The sequence below is a fragment of the Protopterus annectens genome, chromosome 6.part1 (assembly GCF_019279795.1).
Source record: "Protopterus annectens isolate FY-2018-M chromosome 6.part1, PAN1.0, whole genome shotgun sequence".
NCBI classification, from domain to species: domain Eukaryota; kingdom Metazoa; phylum Chordata; order Ceratodontiformes; family Protopteridae; genus Protopterus; species Protopterus annectens.
In genome coordinates, this window is record NC_056738.1 from 193,567,442 (window position 1) to 193,581,469 (window position 14,028).

Below are 14,028 nucleotides of genomic sequence, written 5' to 3' on the forward strand. Positions count from 1 at the left end.
CATGTGTCCCCAAGTCTCTGATTACTGGGCTGACTCTTAGAGGTATGTTGTCAACATGATAGTTACCAGGAGTGGATGACTTCCCAAAAGATACTATTATGCATTTCTTGGTATTTAGTTTTAGGCAATAGCTCTGACACTAGTTATTTGTCTGTATTAGCCCTTCTTGGAGAACATTCATGTCAGTGGGGGATTCAGTGACTGCTCCTAATTTGCAATCATCTGCATATCTGGTGAGCCAGAGGCCCTTGAAGTTTGCCTTGACTTTAGACAAGTAGATGCAAAAAGGAAGTGGTCCCAGGACCACTTCCTGTGGGACTCTGCCAGTGACTGGTCACTTTGTTGAGGTAGAATCCCCACTTCTAACTTCCTGGATCCTATCTGTGAGCCAGTTGACTATCCACTGTGTACCATAAGGGTTTATAGCCAACCTCGAGTTTGCAAACAACACCCAAGTGAGGTATTGTGCCAAATGTCTTGGCCAGGCCAAGATAAGTGCTGTCAACTGTCTTACCCTCATCCATTGCTTCGATGACCTTCTCAAAGAAGTACACCAGGTTGAATAGGCATGACCTTCCCTTGACAAAACCAAACTGAGTTGGGTCCAGTGTCTGGAGTTTTCATGTGTCATTATTGATCATTTCCATGATAATTCTTTTCATGGCTCTATATATGAGACTAGTGAGACTTATGGGTCTGTAGTGTCCAGGGTATGTAGATGACCAACCTTTGTGCAGAGGGATGATGGTTACTGTTTTCCATTTGTAAGGCATAAAGCCTGTTTGGATACTACAGTTAAACAGTGATTCCAGAGGGCCTGATTTCATGCTGTTTAGAAGGCAGCATGGGATATTGTTGGGGTCCATTGATACAGTGTTCTTGACCTCAGAGTGAGCATTGAAGATCTGTTCCCTAGTGATAGTATAGGAAACTATATTTGATGATATTTCCTGAGGGGAGGCTGAGGGGGTGAAAGGAGTAAAATTAGAGCTGAATTTGTCTGCCAGTTGGTTTACTATATATTCTGTCTCAGTATATGTCAACAGTGAGCACCACACACAATTATATATTACCTTTGAAGTTGCAGACATAGCTAAAATCAAAAACACAGTTAACAGTATAATGAAAATGGCCTGTAATGAATAATAGCTATATGCAAATATTTATACACTTTGAAGTTGTTCATGTTGATTTTTTGGCCAGAGATAGCTTAAGCTATTACCTGGTTTGTGCAGTATAATTCAACAGTGTCTCTTCAGTGATACTCCAGTTCTGAATGTCTCCTTTAATAAAGCCAGCAGTTATCACAAACAGCAATACAAGGATGTTAACAGCTGTAAATATCTTGTTCACAGTTGTTGATTCTTTAACTCCAATAGAAAGAAGACCTAAAAATGAAAAGAAAAAAATATACAAAGATGTAATTTTGAAACTCAGTTTCTGTTGCTTATGAGAAATGGAATACAGTCCTCTCTGTAGCATTCAAATTCAGTTGACAGGAGTTAGACTAAATACTAACAACATGCCTCATGTGCTATACGCAGTTTATACAGATTTAAATCTCTGTATTTTTTATGGTTGGAAAATTTATTTTTGTACTTATAATCTCATATTGTTACATGTGAGATACTTTACACTTGAAAATGTATGCATTTCTCCAAATTTTGCCCCCTATGTACTTAATAAATGTATGCATAATTTCAGCTGTTGTCTTCCATGACTACAGCAAAAGTTGTTCTTAGAGCAGTATTTCTAACTCTAAGCAAGTTATGTATAAAATAATGTCATGAATTAGTTTATGCAGCTGCAGAAATATTCTTACCACAGTAGACCACAATGTTTCTGACAGATATTCAGAAAAAAATTTATTCAGTTGTTTATAGAGAGAATGCCTGTTTACAACCTTGCACTGTTATGCTAGAGGTTCAAGCCAAGAACTTCTACTTTTATCCTTTACCGTTAAAAAACAAAAAAGACTTTATAACAGAAATTGCTCTTTATTTGTGTTGTTCATTTGAGTTTTGTTGCTTATCAGAGAGAATCCTAATGGAAAGTAATCGAACTCTTGCCTATTTTGTTAAGTTGCACAAGCTTTCTGGTGTGAGACTCAACCTGGAAGAAGGAAAAATATTTAGCTGCTGAAAGTTTTATCAGCAAAAAGAGAGAGAGACTGTGCATTGTTGGTGTTATTGTAAACTGTTAGTGTATTCTCTGCTGTATGAAGAACTGTTGCCCAACTAGAACTGATGAGAGAACTTTTAGTAGGGGTGGATCCATGCCATTGAAGAGACTGTTGACTCATTTTGTCTTACAAATCCCAAACAAACTAGATGAAAGAAACAAACTTCTTAGTTTGCATTTGCAACTTCTCTTTTATGAAGTAAAATTCTTTATTTTATTGTTTAACAGTCACAAAGCAATGACTCTTAATGGATTTAAGTTCCACCCATTGCTAGTTACAACAGAGATTTCAAATTTCTTGCAATAAAAGTTTACATTACAGAGATGAGAAAGTGCTGGCTGCATCCAGTTTCTTGCAATTGGTGGAAATAGTGGGTAGCTGAAGCTGATGGGTTTTATTTGTCACTCTTTGTATTAATTTACCCAACAAACACTTGCTATATAAACCATGACTATGGTTGAGCACTTACTGCAGACCATTGCTACAGCTGCTGAAGGGATGGTGGTTGTTAGAAAAATATGTATTCACATATAAGCTGTTAGGAAAATATGTATTCAAACATTCAGACATATATAAAACTGTGTGGTCAGACATATATAATTGTACTTGAACATATATGAAGTGTAAAGATTGAAAAATAGAATAATATGTAATATTTAATTCTGTTTTACTAGAATGGTAGTAGAAATAAACTTGCATATTATTGCTTGAAGCATAAGCTGCAGTGTGATTAGAAACTTGGCCTTGGCAGTTACCAGCTCGGCTGGCTCATGTCTGTCAGTGGAAGATTATTTTGCAAAGTTAGAAAATAATGAATCTGTGTGCATGTATATCTTTTCCTGCTTCCACCAGAAGAATGGCCTTGTGCGCACTATCAGAGATAATGTCCAGCTGGCGAACAGAGAGACAAAGAAATGTATTAAAGAGACATTCATCCATTGTATTCGAGCTAATCTAAGAGCCTTAAATTGGCTACATCCTCGGAAGGACATTGTGGTTGACCAGGTGCTTTGCAAGGCTGTAATATTCTCATGGGAAAAAGATTTTTGAAAAACACTATCTCAGCACTTTTTCATAAGTTACTATGATGTAAAGACCCTGTCACTGACCACGTCAGTGAGGTGGGCAAAAGCTGATTGTAAAACATATAAAATGGCAGGTATTTCCTGAATAAAGTTAGACAAAATTCTGTACATGCTTGTGTATGGTTTTTTGCCTCCTAATGTACATTAAAGTATACGTATACAGTAAATACCTGAGTTTCCTGCATTACTGTCTGTTATTGACTGTCATTTTAAAATGCCTAATGATTTTTACAGTCTAATTTTAACAATTTATCTAACAGTGGTGGTAACCAAATCAGTGGCTCAGTCAAGGGTAGTAAATCTTATTTAAAGCCATTTAATTCTGATGTGGACATAGAAGCCTCTTTGGTCCTTTTGGAAAGAGCTGTTAGTCAGGAGGAGTGTGAATGCTCACTATGGGCTCATGTATTAGCTGCCCACGTTACAACCCATAGGACATATGTAGATATTCCAAATTCTCACTGCTTGGACTTTGATAAGATTAAAGGTATCCTGTGACCCAGGGTGGGGATAACATCTGACATGCAAGTCTATTAGTTCCATGAGTAGGTCTTTTCAAAAGCTAAGATAGTAAAGGATAAACTATGAGAGCTGAAACATATAGCAAAATCCTGGATAGGCCCACAAGGACATAGCAGCAAAGAAACAATGCTGGAAATCTTAGCCATAGACAGAGTTAAAAGGGCATTAACCACTAGTTTCAAACAGTAAGTGTGTGAAGTCAACCCTTAGAAATCTGATGAATTCATAATCCTGATAGAAAAGGTATTATGTTAAGAAAGTATGTTTAAAGATACTACTTAACAATCTGATTGATATGTCTATCCTCAAAGTGAAGAGCAATTTATCCCCTATTGTTTGATTCTGATATGGAAAACAAGGACAAATACTGTAAGGAAGGCAGGCAACAGACTCCTCTCTAGATAACTAGAGACACAAAAGGGGGAAAAGTGGCCATGGAGTGTGAGCAAGCTACTATAAAAATTTTGTTATTGACCCACAGTCAGGCTAACCAAAGGCCTGCTGATGGTAGATCACCAAAAGCTTCAAAGGCTCCTAGACTCTAGTAGCATGAATACACCAGTTAAAGCCCATTACCTCCACAGAAGGAAGGCTCAGATCCTACAACCACAGAAATCATCTGTATACATGGTAAGAGAAGGTGCTACCAAATCACTCCAGTAGAGATCCAGACCAGAATTGGGATAATGTTGCATCCAGTTGTTGCAGTATCATGTGTTAATCACAATTTAGATATAGAAAAAGCGTCATCACACTTTAAAAAAGCTATGGGAAGACTGGAAAGGAGAACACTGTCAGGAGAATAGGGGAGCCTCATCTACTGGTCAACAAATATGGTGCTCTAAAAGCAAAAGGGAAACTACAAACCTTATAGAAGATGGGCCAGATGGAGGTAAGAACCAAAGCATGATAACAGTGGACAAACCAGGTAATACTAAGATATGGATTAATTTCCCAAAGACTGGGAGAATGTTAATGAGGAAAGTCCATTAAGAAATCGATTTCTGGGCTACAGAAAGCAGGACTGGTAAAATAAGGTGTAACTGATACAGTTGAAAATGCAGGGACTCCTGACAGTAAAAAGGGGATAACAAGGGACAATAACCACAAAGAGGGGTTAATTAAACTTAATCACATGAATTCTGTGGATGGAGATAAGGGTGGATGAGGGAAGCACTGGACTGAATTACCATTCCTTGGGGAAGAATGGAACACAGACATCTTAGTGTCTGTCTTAGTGAAATGTTAAAATAGGGCTTCCACCTCCAGATATACTCATGCAGAAGGACTTAGCCTTCTGGAAATTCTAACTAGTTGAGGGAACTTTAAAAAGGCTCAGCAGGATATTGAAACCTTAAGTCAGGCACATGACAATATTGTTAGAGTAGTGATAACAGACATTTCAGTAGCTCCACTTCTCTAGCTGCATTTCAAACAGAGGAATGCTCCCCTGAATCAAGTAACGCAAAATAGGGAGGAAGTCACCTACCCGTTGTTAATTCTATGGATTTTTAGGGCTATGATAATAAAGATAGTACTAAGCCATATTTTGAGTGAATATTTGGCCATGAATAAACCTAAAGCAGAAACTAACACATTTCTGCTTGCTGGGAATAATATAGGATGTAGAAAGTTTCTGTGATAGTTGTTGGAGTGTCACAAGATCAGCCCTGATCTTGGGTTTAAGAGCCTATTAATACCAATATCAATAATTAAAGTCAGTTTTGAAAAGATCATTATGGACACTGTGGGCCTCTGGTCAAGCCAATAATGGCATATTGGTTATCCTGAACTATGATATGCACTACCCTGAGATGATTCCTCTTTGGAAGGCCAACTCCAAGGCCCTAGCCAAAGTTCTTCTCTGTTTGAGAGTATGAATACTCACAGAAGCAGTTAGGTACCATGGTACCCTCATTCATGTCCAAAACTATAAAACGCTTATGCCAGACTTTTAAAGTAAGACAACTTAGGACTTCAGCATTCCAGACACTAATGGAAGGACTGGTTGAGAGGTTCAGCAAAACTTTAAAGTCCATGTTGAAACAAGTAATAAAAACTGATGGGAAAATTGCCTTATCTTATGTTTTTGATAAGGGAAATCCCCCAAGCCTCCATGGCTTTATTCCATTTAAGTTATTATGAGTGACAGCCTAGGGGACTACTGCACATATTCAAGAAAACGTGGTATGAAGATGAATCTCTTCAAACTAGTCAACAAGGAGAATCTAATCAGAGTGCTTGCCACAGAGATTTCCATCTAGGGGACCCTGTCCTCAGCTTAGTTGCCACCTGTGAAAAAAATGTTTAACCAAATGGCAATGCCCTTTTTAATTTCTCCAAATCTTTTGGGTTTCCTAATGCCATGGTGGAAATGGACCCCATTCCTAAGTCAAAGTACGATTAAAGTTCATGAAATTAGTATTGTTTCACTTTTTGATGTCAGCCAAAAGTGCTCTTCGCAGCATCCGCAATGTGCCTGGTAATGACTCCTTCTGCAGTTTATACAGAGTTACATGTATTGGTAGCATGTCTAAATATAACTGTAAACTCTTTTTTATAAGACTCGTTGCTGCTACTGCTATTGGAACTATCTGGGTATCTTTCTCCCATATTGCTCTCATTTCTGCTTGCAAATCCTGATATTTTATAACTTTGTGTCTCTCTGAATGCAGGACACTGTAGTCACTGGGTGTTGCAATTTCAATGATCAGTGCTACTTTTGTCTTCTTTTCTTGGACCACTATATCTGGTTTTCTAGCATCTATCTTTTGAACTGTTGGCAATGGATGATCCCATGTGATGTAGACTTCATCATTTTCTATGATGCTTTGTGGCTCATGTTTCCAGCATTTTTCAGCCACTTCAGTATCATAATGTTTGAACAATCCCCAGTGAAACAGTCTTGCCGCATTATTATGCCTTTCAGTATACAGTACTTCTGCCATTAGTATGTCACACCCAGCAACGAGGTATGTGACTGTTTCCAATTTGGTTTTACAAAACTTAAATTTGTCTGTTTCTTCCACATGTTCAATGGACTTTGTAAACCAGCATGTACACAGCCCACTATCTTTGACCACCATTAACCTTTAATCTCCTGGTTTTACTTGGCAATGCCTTCCTTTTTTAATTTCTCCAAATCTTTTGGGTTTCTAATATTATGACAGGAATGGACCCCGTTCCTAAGTCAAAGTACGATTAAAGTTCATGAAATTAGCATTGTTTCAATTTTTGATGTCAGCCAAAAGTGCTCTTTGCAGCACTAGCAATGTGCCCAGTAATGACTCCTTCTGCAATTTGTATGGGGTTACATAGATTGGTAACATATCTAAATATGATTGTAAATTCTTTTTTATAAGACCTGTTGCTCCAACTACTATTGGAGCTGTCTAGGTATCTTTCTTCCACATTTCTCTCATTTCTGCCTGCAGACCCTGATATTTTATGACTTTGTGTCTCTCTCTCTGTATGCAAGACACTGTAGTCACTGGGTGTAGCAATTTCAATGATCAATGCTACTTTTGTCTTCTTTTTTGGAGCACTATATCCGGTTTTCTAGCATCTATCTTTTGAACTGTTGGTAATGGGTGATCCCAATGAGATATAGGTTCATAGGTTCATAGGTTCATAGGTTCATACTAGGCTATCTGCCCTGGGGCAATTATAAGCCTAGCCCGATTCTGTATGGCTTACGCCACCCCTTGATTTGAGTATACTGTGCCCTTTTTAAGGTTTAGTTTACTGTGCCTCTGTCTAATAGTGACACAGGAGTAATCCCTGGGACAAACCTACGATCCCCCATCCACTTATCGAGATTCTTCTTGAAGAGATTCAGTGAGGTGCTCTGCCTCACATGAACTGGAATTCTATTCCAGAGCGAAGGGAGCCTCTGGGTTATGAACCTGTCCCTCCAGCAAGTTCTATTTATTTCTGTGCAGAGGTTCAAGTCCCTCGAGCGTGTGGCTCTAAGGGATTTAGATTTACTGAGGTGGAGCATGTCCATTAATTCTGGATTTGACATAGCTTTGTATGTCAGGCATAGATCGCCTCGAAGTAGGCGATATGCAACTGAGTAGAGCTGGAGTTTTTTTAACCGAGCAGTATATAGCATCTGTTTGAGACCCTTGATCCTCTTGGTGAGATACTTTTGGGGTCTTTCTAATTGCTGCAGGTGTCGGGTAAGGTACATCCCAAAAGGGGCATTGTATTCTATGATGGGCCTGATGAGGGATGAATAAAGGGGCACGATTACCTCTCTTGATCTAGATGTGAAACCCTTCGTGATGAGGTGGGCTATGTAGAAGGTCTTTCTAACCACTTTGGCAATGTGGTTTTCAAAGGAGAGATTGCTATCAACTTGGGTCCCCAGGTCTCTAATAACTTTCTCTGTACTTAATGGGTTTCCGCCTATGTGGTAATTTGTGGGCACATTGTTTTTGCCAAAGGGTATGACTATACATTTTTTGGCATTTAGCTTTAAACCATGGCACTGGCACCAGTTATCTGTCTCTGTGAGACCTTTTTGAAGGATGTTTGTGTCAGCTGGAGAGTTGATTATGACGCCCAGTTTGCAGTCGTCTGCGAACTTGGTGAGCCATAGTCCTCCCACGTGAACTTCATCATTTTCTATGATGCTTTGAGGCTCATGTTTCCAGTGTTTTTCAGCCACTTCAATACTATAATGTTTGCACAATCCCCAGTGCAACAGTCTTGTGACATTATTATGACTTTCAGTATATCAAAAAAAAAAAAAAAAGGAGGAGTCTGAGGAAGCGTGGTTGCACCCACGTGAAAGCGCTTACCGTTACCCACTGTTTTATGGATTAAAGGATTTTTTACTATATTTTTATTACGTCTACTTGCTTGCTTTATGGACTGTTGATAGCACATTCATTTATTGACTTATTGCATCGTGGTAGAGACCAGGTTACTGTTTTTGCTTCTGACTTTCAGTATATAGTTCTTCTTCCATTTGTATGTCACACCCAGCAACAAAGTGTGCGACCGTTTCCAATTCGGTTTTACAAAACCTACAGTTGTCTGTTTTTTCCACGTGTTCAATGGACTTTGTAAACCAGTGTGTATGTTGCCCACTGTCTTGGGCTGCCAATATTAACCTTTCATCTCTTGTTTGAATTCACCTCTCCTTAACCATTCCTGTGTTTGTTCCTGATCAACATGAGGTTCTTCCAGAAGTTTTCTGTACTTGTAACTATATTTATGCTTTTTCCACATTTCTTGCCTTCTCATCTGGTCCTTCATCTTATATTCTTTCTTTTGTTTTTTTGACACATTCAGTTGCTGCCTGATTTTTATCTACTTCTGGTTTGATTTCCATTCCTGATTGACGCCGATATGCTTCTGCTAAATTAAGCAGAGAAGTCATCTTAGATTTATTCTCCTCATGTTTTGAAACTTTCACTACATTTGGGTCTTGTGAGGTCAGCAGATATGTGTGGAGTCCCACGATTGCAGATCTATACATGTAATCAATTTCAAGGAAGCCCATCCCTCCTTCAGAATGGGCAATATATAATCTTGGTATGCAATGATTTTTATAAATCACTTGGTGAGCATGAAGCATCCTTCTTGTTTTCCTATCTAATCTACCCAACACATTTTTGGGCCAGCCAATCACTCCAAAACTGTAAGTCAGGACAGGAAGAGCAAATTGGTTTATAGATTGGATTTTGTTCCTAGATCTCAACGCTGTTTTCAGAATTAATTTAAGTCTTCTAACGTATTCCTTACTACGTTTTATTCGCATTTGTTCATGTTTTATTGTTGATCCTTCATCAGTTCCCAAGTATTTATACAACCCCTCTTGCTCAAGTTCTTTTATATCACATTCTTGTCCCAAACTGATGTTTTCCTGGTGCTGCAGTTTTCCTGCTTTAAAGGTTGCTTTTGCACACTTATCAAGATCAAATGACATGGATGTTTGTATATAGTGTAAATAGTTATGTTTTATATTGTTTATTTTTAATACGTTATGTCCATGTTTATTAACAAAATTTAATAAAAATGTTTTTGGAAAGACCAAATGACATAATATAAAATCTGAAAAAGTTTTGATAACTTGCAGCTGTACTTTCAGTTCTTTCCCTGATGAGCTATACAGTTTTAAATCATCGACAAAAGAAGATGAGAAGTCTTTACACTTTGTTTTTTAGGAACCAAATTGTAGCCATGGCCTAAGTTGTTAAGTAAACACATTCATGGGTTAATGGCAAGGCAGAATAGCAGCAGTGACAGACAGTCACCCTGGAATATCCCCCTTTCAATTTTATCCTTGGGATAACAATCTGTCCTTTATGTGGTCTGCCACTGTTTCATGTTCACTGTAATGTAGTCGATCAGTGTAGGGGGTATCTTATACATTTTTAAGCACTCTTTTTTCCATAAACGTAGGATACTGTCAAATGCTTTTTTTGTAGTCAATCCATGCCATACGTAAATTCTTGCCCTTTTTACAGTTCTCCAGCATGACTTTATTTAACAACAAATGATCATTTGTTCCATATGACTTTCTTTTATTGCCCTTTTGTTCTACTGCCATAATTGAGTTTTCTTCTAAATGACTATAAACTCTGTTGGCATCAGTTCCCATGTATAGTTTATACGTCGGAAGGCAAGTTATCGGTCTATAATTTTTAGGGTAGCTTGCAGGTTCACTCTTAAGAAGGAGCATAGTTTTGGCTGTTATTAGGCAGGTTGGTGTCTGTTCAGGGTGTGCATATAAATAGTTCTTACTCATGGCTAAATCCTCGTGCAAAGATGTTAATACTTTTAACCAAAAGTTAGGTACTGCATCTGGGCCTGAGGTTTTCTAATTAGAGGCTTTTCTTAACTTTGTCTCAATCTCTCTGGCTGTTACTTCATCAGATTTCATATCCTGCACCTTTAAAGTTCTTATTCTTTCTTTTACTTTTTCTATCCATTTAGCATCTTTGTTATGTTCCACAGGATCTTCATAGATAATTCTCCAAAATGTATCTACTTCTTCTTTTTTGTCAATCTCTCATTTCCTTTTACCTTATTTCCCACTTCTCAATAAAAATGTTTGGGTCATCAATAAATTGCTTATTGCTTATTTTGTACTTTTCCTTTATATTTATCTGTGTATCTTATAAGTTTTTCCGCTTTTGCTGAAATGTTTAGTGCATGATAGATTCTGGTCTGTTTTAATACTGTGCATTGCTTTAATCACATCTATCTTTCTTAGTATTTTTGTTGAGCTATTCCCATTTTATAGTCTTCTAAGATTGACACTTCTTGTCTTAATTGCTTTATAGTTTCCTCTATTCGATACTTCCATGATGGTATTTGATTTCTCCCCTTCCTTTCCCTCACTACCCCGTGTTCTTGTGGTAGCACTTTATCAGTTATTAATTTAGCAGCACAGTAATATATCCTGTTTACTTCTGTTATATCACATGGATCTCTATGGACAGTTCTAATTACTGCATTCATTTGTTTTATCAGACTTTTTGGGTTTTATTGACCTTCTGCAGTCTATTTCTCTGACTGATCTTAACATATCTATCCATGTCTATTAAATCAAGCAACTCTTCTCTTAGCTCATTTTCTTCCAAAGTGAGGGGACATCCTTTGTTTTCCATTTCCTGTGGGCATGCTATAGAAAGTTCTATAGCATCTTCCTGTGGCACTTTCACTTCAGTTTCATCCTGTACCATCTGTTGCTCTGTCTTATGGGAACTCACTGGCCTGTCATTCCTCAACATTGACTGCATCAGAGTTTCCACAGTTTCCTGTTCCTTTCCTTGCTCTCTAGCTTCAGTTGAATGTTTATACTCATTTCCTGTGGAAGGATCCAAAATATCTTGATATGGCACCTGACCAATTGCTTCCTGTTCCATTAGTTTCCCCTTAATTTGGATATCCATAGCTTTATCCTGTTGTGGTGCTTTCTGCATTTGATTCTCTACACTGAATCCTTCACTTTGCAGGTACTCCATAACATCAATTTCTATGTATTTAACTTTTCCTCTTTGTCTTCTTCTTTTTTGTACTGTAAAGTTTTCGTTGTCTGGATTCCTTTGCCCGTATTTCTCTTTAAATATCTTTGGTGCTGCTGTTTTTGTATTGGTTAGTTTTGCTTTCTCCTTTGCATAAATATTACACCATATTAAATCTCTTTTTCTTTCCCATGTTCACATTTCCTCTTCTGATGTTTCCTGATCTTCCTGTTTCTCCTTACTCTGGGGACTTACTCCATCATGCTGTAATGTAACCTGTATTAGACCTTCTACACCAAATTCTTCAGTTTACAGGCACTCCATAACTTCAACTTCTATTTTTTTAACTTCTACTTTACTAATCTTTTCTATGTTCCATCTTTGTGATATTATTTTTTTTATCGGAAAAATGTTCCATATCCGGATGCCTTTGCCTGTATTTCTCTTTGAATACCTTTGGGGCTGCCTTCTTTATATTGATTAATTTGGCTTTTCCTTTACATAAATATTGTACCATATCAAATCTCTCTTTCCCATGTCCATATTTCTTTTTTATATTGTTCAAATATCTCTAGGTTTTGTTGTTTATATTTTTGCACTTCCTCAAATGCTTCTTTTTCCAACCAGATCAAAGTTTGTTGATCCATATACTGATTTTCACAAATCTCTATATTAATGAATGCAAATTTTCATTTGAGGTTTCTGGCAATTTTTCTTGTTGAAGTATTTCTCTTTCCTCTAAATTTTCATTTAATCATTTTGTATATCTTGTGTATGGAAATTATGGGCTTTTTACATAATAGTAACAATACATAATTTCTTTCTTATCCTCAATAGTCCATTCTTTCATCTTTATGGCTCTTCTTTGGCCTATCAGTTTTTGTGGTTTTTGTGGACTGCTACTTCCTTCTACAACAACAAGGGGGCCATTCTCTCCCTGGGCCTGACCTGTCCTCATTGTAGGAATGTTTCAGTATTTTGAGGATTCTACACTGTCATCTTTTCCAGTACTGGCACCAGTGTTCCTACCAGGATTGGGAACTTTTTATCCTGGGACTTGTGCACCCAGCTATCTTTACTTTTTAACCTACTTCTGTCCATGATATATGCTGTATATAATGCCCTTTTTAATTTCTCCAAGACATTTGGGTTTCTAATACCATGATGGGAATAGACCCCATTCCTAAGTCAAAGTACGATTAAAGTTCATGAAATTAGTATTGTTTCAATCTTTGATGTCAGCCAAAAGTGCTCTTCGGAACATATGCAATGTGCCCAGTAATGACTCCTTCTGCAATTTGTATGGAGTTACACGGATTGGTAACATATCTAAATACGATTGCTCCTACTACTATTGGAACTGTCTGAGTATCTTTTGTCCACAATGCTCTCATTTCTTCCTGCAGATCCTGATACTTTATGACTGTGTCTCTCTGTATGCAAGACACTGTATCACTGGGTGTGGCGATTTCAATGATCAATGCTACTCTTGTCTTCTTTTCTTGAACCACTATATATGGTTTTCTAGCATCTATCTTTTGAACTGTTGGTAATGGGTGGTCCCATGTGATATAAACTTCATCATTTTCTATGATGCTTTATGGCTCATGTTTCTAGTGTTTTTCAGCCACTTCAATTCCATAATGTTTGCACAAGCCCCAGTGCAACAATCTTGCCATATTATTATGCCTTTCAGTATACAGTCATTCTGCCATTAGTATGTCACAACCTGCAACAAGGTGTGCAACTGTTTCCAATTTGGTTTTACAAAACCTATATTTGTCTGTTTCTCCCACATGTTCAATGGACTTTGTAAACCAATGTGTATGTAGCCCACTATCTTGGGCTGCCAATATTAACCTTTCATCTCTTGGTTTGCATTTGCCTCTCCTTAACCATTCTTGCATTGATTCCTGATCATCATGAGGGTCTTCCAGAAGTTTTCTATACTTGCAACTATATTTATACTTTTTCCACATTTCTTGCCTTCTCATCTGATCCTTCACCTTATATTCTATCTTTTATTTTTTGGCACATTCAGTTGCTGCCTGATTTTTATCCACTTCTGGTTTGTTTTCCATTCCTGCTTGACGCCGATATGATTCTGCTAAATTAAGCAGAGAAGTCATCTTAGATTTATTCCCCTCATGTTTCAAACCGTTCACTACGTTTTGGTCTTGTGAGGTCAGCAGATATGTGTGGAGTCATATGATTGCATGTCTATACATATAATCAATTTCAAGGAGGCCCATCCCTC

General features: G+C 37.6%; 1 protein-coding gene across 3 annotated transcripts in view; it reads right to left on the reverse strand.

Moving 5' to 3' along the window:
• Positions 1-14,028, reverse strand: part of LOC122805468 (cationic amino acid transporter 2-like) — a 509,319-nt gene that overhangs the window by 218,223 nt on the left and 277,068 nt on the right. For all 3 annotated transcript variants that reach the window (XM_044075647.1, XM_044075646.1, XM_044075648.1), the window contains one exon: positions 1,223-1,388. In XM_044075647.1, the coding sequence (XP_043931582.1) occupies positions 1,223-1,388 (166 nt within the window). The remainder of the gene's footprint in view (positions 1-1,222; positions 1,389-14,028) is intronic.